Source organism: Phaethon aethereus, assembly GCF_964289735.1.
Source record: "Phaethon aethereus genome assembly, chromosome: 1".
Taxonomy (NCBI): domain Eukaryota; kingdom Metazoa; phylum Chordata; class Aves; order Phaethontiformes; family Phaethontidae; genus Phaethon; species Phaethon aethereus.
This window is the reverse complement of record NC_138575.1, coordinates 192428956-192438537: the sequence shown is the minus strand read 5'-3', so window position 1 is coordinate 192438537 and position 9582 is coordinate 192428956. Positions and strand designations below refer to the sequence as shown.

At 42.5% G+C, this 9582-nt stretch overlaps 1 protein-coding gene across 1 annotated transcript; it reads right to left on the bottom strand.

The window, feature by feature from the left end:
* Nucleotides 1-1082: 1082 nt before the first annotated feature.
* On the bottom strand, nucleotides 1083-6057 carry ALG11 (ALG11 alpha-1,2-mannosyltransferase; the record flags this gene model as incomplete). The annotated part of the gene is made up of 4 exons (XM_082002760.1): nucleotides 1083-1354; nucleotides 3066-3997; nucleotides 4716-4949; nucleotides 6020-6057. The coding sequence occupies 4 exons, from the start codon at nucleotides 6055-6057 to the stop codon at nucleotides 1083-1085; spliced, it is 1476 nt and encodes a 491-aa protein (XP_081858886.1).
* Between the last annotated feature and the right edge of the window lie 3525 nt (nucleotides 6058-9582).

Here is a 9582-nt window from a genome sequence, read left to right as displayed (position 1 = left end):
CAGCAGTTTTGTATAGTAGCAGTAAAAGGGTTTATTAGCACCTAAGGATTGTGCTTTCCCCCATTCCTAATAAAACATGGAACAGTCAGTCCTTCCATCTTATTTCACATATAAAATTTCATATAATCCAGGTGAAGCTTAAATAGAGGGAAAACCACATTCTAAAGTCTGATTTCAGTAGCTTTTCACACTTCTCTTCCTTTTCTAAAATACAAAATACTGCTTTGATGGCTCAAAAAAGGACTTACATGTTTTTCCAATTTTGATATAAAAGCAGATGTCCAATTTTTGAACATTTATGTTCACCGAGTTCTCAGTTTTATAACAGCTAGTAGTTCAGGGCTTTAATGTTCATGTTTGTATAGCATTTACTTATGCCCTCTAATCTAGACCCTGCTATTCCCTAGGAACAGAAAACCTTTCAATAGAGCATGGTTGGAAAAATACCATTAAGTTGTCATACTGTGAAAGGGAATGAGGAAGTAGCTAATATAAAAATCATACAGAAGTACAATTACTACACTTATTAAAAAGCAAGCTAGCCAAACCACCACATGATTAACCTAAAGGAATCACTGTAGGTAATGAAATCTCCAGAACCATAATTAAAATCTCACATAATAGAGTTTTGCCACACAATGGGGGCCAGCAAATTGAAAACATGCTACGGATTCTGGAAAAAAAAATCCTCTGGATACAAAAGCTATCAAACAGAAGTGTTGACTTTAAAAAGTGTGACTGTGGGTGAAGAGTCATGAAATGGATGGAGACTGAAAGGAAGGTATTCAATGAATAAAACACCTTCCAGATGCAGTTGTTACCAAGGAAATACAATGGTTCTGTGAATCCAGAGGGTTTTGCACTGCACCGTACTGTCATGTGGTCCACACAGAACATTTTCAGGAGCATTTATTTCTCAGTTAAAAATTCTCAATTACATAAAGCAGATACACTGACAGAAAGAAGAAGAATCTCTTTATTGCAATGGGACCAAGGGATCATAGATTACATATATTTACAGGTGACACATAGTCAAATATAAAATGTTAATTTTATTCATATACATTTTTATTAATATACATTTATTTAAATAATGGCTCCACAGATAACAGGAATGTCTCTTCAAAATGCTGGTCAGAAAACCTGTGCACGGAATGACGAGCGTTTTCTCTGATCTCTAACCTTTTTTCAGGAGACAAAGAAAGAATATAAGCCATTGTCTCAGCATAACTGTCCTCGTTCTCCGCTAGGAAGCCTGTGATATGTCCTTCATAGGGTACCACAATATCTAATTTGGGGCCGCCAGAATTGTGAGCCAGGATAACTGTGCCAGCTGCCATACATTCAACTACTCCTGTAAAAGACAGAAAACATGCTGATATGAATGTGTACATCGTGTACTTTGGCTTTCTATAAGGCACTGGAAAGTTAAAACCGCAGTAAAATTCACCCAGAGTTATAAGTTCCTGTAGACTGCTGTTCTAGGTCAGTTTGAAAAAAGCAGAGTAAATGGTCTCGTAAGACAAACAAATTTAAGTTTTTCAGTTGTAAGGACTGAAATGATAGTTTCTCTTAAACACATAAAATTGAAATTAGAAATCGGGTATAATTGGTTAAGTTGTGGTTCTTGTAACATATTCGATTTACCTGAGATAGATTATATTACCAGTATATATTGTGAAAAAAAGCCAGATATTAAAACAAATATAAACATGGAAGGTAGCTCTGTGACAGAATACTGCATAGTTCTGTGCTGCTCTGTAACAGAACACTGCAACACTGGTTTTATGGTATGGTGGCAGCTGCAAAAAATAATTAAAAATTAGAGCTGAACATAACTCTATTCATTCTCTCATTCACAGTGAAGATTTTTAACACTTGGAAAGACATGGAGGGAAAAGTTGACTATGCACGTTTCAATCAGATGATATTCAGAAGTTCAGTATTTTGCAGATTAACAAATCTTTATAGCTTTTGACAGCTCAGCAAGACAAACTCGTAAAAATTGTTATCGCTACATCCGTGTATGTGATGGAAGAAGTTTTAATGAAACGGGAATCTGATAGTAAGCTTGCCTCAGCCAAAAGCAGTGGGATGGGAATAGCATATAATGTATACATCAGCTTCAGTTCTCCTCCATGATTCCAGAACAGACCTCAGAAATCCCTTTAATTGACTATTCTCAGTTCTGATTTGATTTTTTAAAAGTTCCCCTACGTCAAAAATCACCAAAGTTTAGGAACATGTTTTTTAGAGGTAGAAAGCCATTAGAGATGAAGGTGAAATAATGCCGAAATTCAAAATCAGTGTGATTGTAGCACTTTTTTTAAAAAAAATTTACTTCATTAAATTGTTTTGTGGGAAAAAAATATGAGAAACCATTATTTCCATTTTGTGGCAGTTGCTTCTGGGAGACACTTCAGAGTACATTTCTTTTGTACAAAGTTCCTACAGACTATAAACTACTACTCCTGATACTTACTTAACCTGTATTCTAATAAAGCCTGATGACATTAACTGCAGTTTAGCCACATTACAGCCAAGTATGGCATCCATCTGCTTGGCTGCTAACTTACCCTGTGTTAGATTTATGGCAGATGGACAATCCTACATTCCCTTTCAAGGTCAGGACTCAACTAATCCAAATAAACTGAGCCCAATACTTTAATTCTGTATGACAGCACCCTGTAAACCAGGTCCCAGCTCTTCTTTGGCATTCTGCTCCATGCTACAGCAACTGAATTAAGGACTTGATTTAATTGCCTCGGCACACAATGAGATGACCAAGGGTACCTGGTGGCATCTACATGGGGGTAGTTGGGGCCGTCTGCATGGGCTACTGTTACAAATAAGAGACATACTGTTACAAATAATCTATGGGAGAGTCACACCCCTGAAACAGCAGCTAGAGCCCCACAGCATATACCAGACATTTCAAATGGCAGTTGAGGCAGCTGAAACATGCTCAGAACCTCTACACATGGATGTCTACACATGAACTGTGTCTAAGCTCCTGAGCTGTGTCCCCAGCTGGGGAAAATGGGAAAAACTGAGGAGATACTGACCGATCCCAAAGTGCTCGTTCCACATTGTATGCAGGCCAATGGTGGCCTCGGCCAGGTGTCTCTTTAGCTCCTCAAAGGAAATGTTTATTCTGAACTTCACGTTGTTACTAACTCCCAGGTCTTCACAAAGACGTTTAAGGTTATTTACACGCTCTTCATCTTGCCAGTTACGACAGCCTCCAATTAAGATAAGCTTCAGTGATGGCTGCTGCCCCAGTCTCTTCCCATTGAGCAATTTAGCAAAGGCTCTGATTTGCAAACGATGATCTTTTTCAGGCCTGAACTGGCTGACGGAAACAATGGAATATTCAGTGGTGCTCTTTTTCTCTTCCAGTGGAATATCCAGGAAGGCCTGAACATCGCATGGTGGATACACAATGCTAGTGCAAGCCTCAGCTCTCCAGAGGGAAAGGATGTGATTTAGCGTCCAAGAAGAATTAACCATAATCACATCACTGCAGGAACCAACCAATCCGTACATGAAAGCAAAGAAGTAGTAGTAGACAAGTTTAAATTTGCTGAAAAGAGGATTGTTTGTAATGAAGGCTGCGTTGTTAAACCTGGTATCCTGATTCCTAACGACAGAAAGCATATCGGTGCTGATTGTGGGATAATGGACATAGCATCCAACGCGACAACCTCCTAAGTATTTAAAGAGGGGAAGCGTGAAGGCATAACCCATTGAGTCAATATAAATATCAGGAACACACTTTAGAAGAGCTTCCCAGCCGAGAAACACCGATCCTACACTTTGTCCCAGCAAAGTGAAGTGAGGGTAAAGAGAAGCTTCCACAAGGTAGCGTTTTTCTAGAAACACAAACTTCACAGGATGAGTTAATTTAATACTGAATCTTCTGAAAGCACCTTCTACTATTTCTTCTCCACTGGCATCTCTATCACCAGTGTAAACAACACACATTATATTTCTGTACCTGCAAGAGTAAACAAAAAGAATTTCATACATTCTTCTCTTCCAATTTTGTAACATGAAACTAAAATATTATCCACTCAAAATTACTCAAAAAGTATGTGAGAATAAATGTCTGGCCTAGTTCTGAAATGATTTTAACTAAAGTATACTTTTCCTTATACTTCCACAGTTTTTTCTGATCTGCAGAAAAACATATGGCTGAGGACTTGGGGAATATCTTTTTTGAGTAAAACATGGAAGGAGCTCAGTATTATTCTACAGACTTAAGAATGCCTTGCCCTACATTAGGAGACATCTGTCTAGTGCATAGCATGAGTAAAATGCAGAAGACTGCAAGCCGGTGGATGTTAAATCTACTTTAGATATTAATTTGTTTTGCCTCCTGCACCAAGAGGCAAGTATTAAGATTATCCATTATCTACTGATGAGTTATGCCTATACAAAGGTCCATACCAGTAGTGGAAAACTGATGAAGGAGGATGGGTTCTCCCAAGGAGAGAAAGAAAAAGTGAGAGATGCCACAGCACAAAAGATCAAAATCTGGGTAAAGGTATGAAGTGGAATGGTGCAACCAGGTCAAACTCAGATGTAAAAAAAAAATGGATAAGACCAGCTGATTAACAATACCTATTTAACTATGTAAAATGCCAAAATGTGCGTAAATAAGACCATCAGTAGCTGAGAATGAAACACAGTATTCGATAAACATATATGCTTACTTTTTCTGGAGTGTTCTTATGGCACACCATAAGACTCTCTCCCCTCCACCACCTGCATTGCAATATGGGTGAAAAAATGCAACCAGCAATGGCCGCTTCCCATCTCTTCCTGCCGAAGTCAACTGTTTTTTCCTTTGTTGTATCCAGAGCCGTATTCCCCACAGCAGTACCACCAAGCAGACACACAAAATTCCACTTAGAAATAATGCAGGGGTTAACAATGAGCACAGCAACCTGAAACAAGCCGGAAATTTTAAAATATAAAATTGCTTTAAAGAAATCCTATGTATAAAATTGAGAGAGAAGGGCTTACGGGTAGAGCTACAGGGAGTTCTAATCTCAGAAATCATCAGTATCTATGTAACATTTCAACAATTACGGGGAAAAAAAAATCACTATTCCACATTGTTTAGCCAAAGATTTTTTTTCCTACTGTTACCTTGCAATCATTTATTATTGTTTATTCATGCCATATATCTATATCTACCTCCATGTACTGTATAGACTATAAAGGTTGCATGCCCTCAGCTATCTGGCAAAACACCACTAGTGAAGTGGTTTCTAAATTCATTTTTAAAGAGTTTTCTTCAGTCCAAGCTCCTGTTTGGCCTGCCTTACTGTGAACTGCTTTGGTGCTCAGCTACTCGCACAGTCTGTAGTGTATGACCCAGAACCTGCATTTTCCCTTCCCCCTGAGACGTGAAGAGCTATGTCGATTGCCCAGAAAAGCACCGCGCGGCTTCTCTAAAGAGAGTGTCCCGTTTCCTCAAGTCTCTGAAGCACTCCCCGACAGGGGCATTCCCTTTGCTCACCGCCGCCTCCCTGCACAGCTCTCCCGACCCAGGAACGGGAATTTTCTCACAGGAGACTCTTCTTGGCCTACAGAGCTTCACAGGCGCCAGAGCCTGGATTCTGATGCTGTGCTACGCGTTGTAAGCAACATCATTTACTCGACATTACAGGGATTGCCCACAGCGAGTCACGCGTCACGACTGACGCGTCAGGTAAGAAAACACTTTCATTTTCGGGATGAAAAAGTACATTATCCCATTCGAGGCCGGCGGCAGAGCGAGGAAGAACCCGTCAGGGACCCGTCCCACCTCGCCCTGCCCGTCGGCCTCCTCCCCTCAGGCGGGGCACGAGGCGGCGGGGCGGGTGCGTGGCACCCGAGGAGGCTCCGAGGAGATGGGGGAGCACGGCCACAGCTTGGCAAGGGGCCATGGAGGCGCAGGCTCCTTCTCCCCTCCCTCTCCGCCGCCAGGACGCGCCACTCCCACACATAACCACCCTGACACCCCCAATACCTGATCAGCCCACACAGACACAACCCTCCCGCCACCATCTTGGGCAAACGCCGCGACGCCTTTCCGCCGGAAGAGGTGGCTCCTGGCTGGGCGGAGGCGGGACCAACCGGGTACTGGTTCTCTCTCATTGGTTCCCGATGGAGATAGGCGGAGGGGAGGAGAAAGGGGCGGGGCTGGGAGCTGTGCGCGGCACTGCCGAGTGGGCGGGAGCGTCGAGTGGGTCGTGGCCGTAGCTGAGGTGGGTGGGGCGGGCGGTTGCGCGAGCTGGCAGCGCCCCCTGAGGGGCGGGAGCAGCGCCGCCGTCGCTGAAGCAGTTGCAGCCTCCTCCTCCTCCTCCTCCTCCTCGGGTCTCCTCAGGGAACAGCGCTTCCCGACCGTCCCTCCGGGCAGAGCCCGGGCCCTGGGCACCGCTGTTCCTGCCGCGGGGGATATACAGTGAGGTGTGTGAGGAGGCAGAGGCTTCCCTGGGACAGGGGGGTTCATCTCCTGCATCCACCACACGCAACTCTTGTCTCTGTAAATACTGGCCCTTCTCTTCGGCCAGAAGAGGATGGTATTCGATGTCCTGTCTTCCAGCTCTGCCTTAATCTCCTGCTTGTAAGTGAACCCCTTTTTATAGAGAGGTACCTGTCTGTTCTCTGCCAATGTGTGCAAGTTAACTCTGTGAGGCCGAGGACAGGATGTCCAAAATACCCTGTGCCTGATGCTGTCTCAAAGAATCCCCATGAACATGCTCGCTGGGGACAATTTCCACTGGAGGATGGCCAGGCTGTCTCTGGCTAATACACTTTGTCTCCTGTTTTGTCTTGATTGGGGAGTATATGCACAGACCAGAGGATTACTGTAGAGATAAGACTGAACAGTGCTGTTTTGTAAAATACTACTAATGACATGTCAGTAAACAGCAAGACTTTGTATTTCTAAAATGGCTTCCCTTGGAACAATGTAAGAAACTCATCCTACTATCCTGGATGCTGGGAATTGTTGAGGGAAACTACCAGACTGTAGGTGAGGAGAGGCTTATGCAGAACAGGCCAAAATGTTTCTGATCTCCTGTCACGTTGCTAGGTGCTTTTTTTCTCTACTGCATTCTCTATTTAAAAATAAAATACCTTATGTGGCAAATTTGAACCACATAACTCAGTCTCCAGTGTTTTGCAGAGTTGAGTTTGTCCAAAATTTGATGGCATTTCAAGCCCTGTTTCTTTGAACGGGACATTTCCAGAACCTGTGATCTTTCAGTCTGAGGTCAGTGTGATCTCTTTCATGTCGTAGCCACCTGTGCATTTTGAGGTCTTGAAGCTGTTAGGGATGTTTATGAACATTATGTTATGTCCTGTGTCTTCTTCATCAGAAGAGTGCTGGTTGGAAAATGCAGAATCATTAGTTTATTTGGCCATTGCTATAGCCCCAAGCAGAAAGATGAAGTCTCTGCTGTAGTGGGCGTTGGAAGAGTTCAGTTTAAGTAATGGTTATTTGATTCTGACCTGCCTGGATTGAGTTTTCCACCTATGAGGACTCAGGATGTGGGAATGGAACTAGAAGTGTGTCAGGCCCTCACAGAGTTTTATTGGTTATTTTACTGGTGTTTTTATTTAAATGTCTTTACTGTCCTAAATACCACTGACTATAGGTTTTACCAGGGCATCCCTGCCTTTTTGTAAGCAGGTAAATTGGAAGAGTTCTGTTGGGAGGTCCAGCAAGCATGACCTAACATTTCATTTCTGAACCAACGTCTCTCATAAGTAGGGTGCCACAGGCATTGGTTTCTCTCCCTTAATCTTTTTCCTCTTCCCTGACAGAGCAGTTGCCTGAGAAGCGTGTGGATTGTTTGCAGAAGAGACCTTTGCTGGTTTCACATCTCTCAACTCAAACCACACCTCTTGGTATCTCTTCAACATTTGAAGATAATTGCTTGTGTTCAGAGAAGAGTCACGGTTCTTCTAGAGAACAAGAAATCTGGTCTGGTTTAGATGATGAAATTTGTGTGTCTCCCCACTGACTTGAAAAGGAGCTTATGGCCACTGCCTTGGAAGGTATGAATCTTAGATTGAGTGTCTTTATGAAGCTGAAGGATCACAGGTTTGCCGTGGCTTAATATCTTAATTAAGATGAGATTTAAGTAATGCTGGAGACTTCCAGGAAGCAAGAAGAATAAATAATGAGGGAGACACCTACATACCTTGCTTTTAAGTTGCCTGGGCCATAAATGACAGGTGCAGTATTTTGGGTTTAGAGTCAGCGCTCTGTTCAGTAAATCATACGGCAAAAGTACTCGGAAAAGCCTTTGGCTTCATGTGTCTAGAAGAGTACAACTTTTTCTTTCCCGTCAAGGCTCATTGTAAGGTTAGCTGTACTGAAATCAGGATTTAACCCACAAAGCTTCCAGCACGAGTCCTGAACTTTCTTCAGGGTTTCAGTCCTAAGCGTCAGAAGCATGTTTTAGCTTGAGCCCAGCAAAATAGCTTGCTTCTCCTGATCAATTTCTTGGAAGTTCCCCAAATCTCCTATCAATGAATGCATATGTCTGTGCATTTGGCAGCTGGAAAAAAAGGACTGATTTGTACCATCACAATGGAAACGGCTGCCTCATGGCAGCATACTGTATTTGCAGTGCATGAACTTGCCATCAGGGTGAGCCTCAGACTTGATTCAACTAGCTGTACAGCCAGACATGCTCTGCATGCACAGCATAGCCAGTGTGAGACGTAGATCTGGCACTTCCCTGAAGTATTGAAATTTTTGCGTGAATGCAGATTGACTGTCCAGCATTAGTGTTACACAGCATGTAAGTCAGGTAATCTTCCTGGTGACAGCAAGCTGGAGGAGTTGTTCTGGGGAGAACAATTAATACATAGATACTGTTCTTGTCTTGCTTTCACTCCCATGGCAAACAACAGATAGACTAGAGGAAATGTTTTTGTAGGAGCAGCCATCCCTGATTTACATTCCTTTTGTTTTTTTAAGCTTCATGGCTCTTTCCATGTGCACTCATTTATTGAGTGGAGTAAGCCAAGAAACATGATGTCCTTGCAGGCTGCTTATGGCCTGTAAGTTGTAGCTCAGGCACTTTGTAATAAAGCATCTATATAAACAAATAGATACTCTGTGTCTGGGTAACTTTTCCAGATCCTTACCAATGCTGAAGGGGGGAGAAGAAAGGTTCTTCACAAGACAACCAGACTAGATAGAAAAGGATGTGAAGAAAAGCTGCAGTGCATCTGCTTGTACTCTCTGCCTGGTTTAGATGTGTCTTTTTTTTTTTTTTTCCCCCAAAACTACACGAGTTGCTACAGACATAGACTGTCACACAAGTTCAAATGATAATTTTGAAACCTCTGCCAGTCCTGGCACAAATTCCTAAGACCTGACTTTGCAGTAAGAAGATGTTTTGTTTGATGACTCCTGTTCTGCAGTTCTGTGTTTTGTAGTCACCTCAGACTGCCTTCCTTTTCATGGAAGGCAACTTTTATTTTGGAAGCAGTGTTCACTTGCTTGTTGTAGGGAGAAATCTGCATGATGATGAGAGTATTAAATAGTTTTATCAGCTTTACTAATTTATA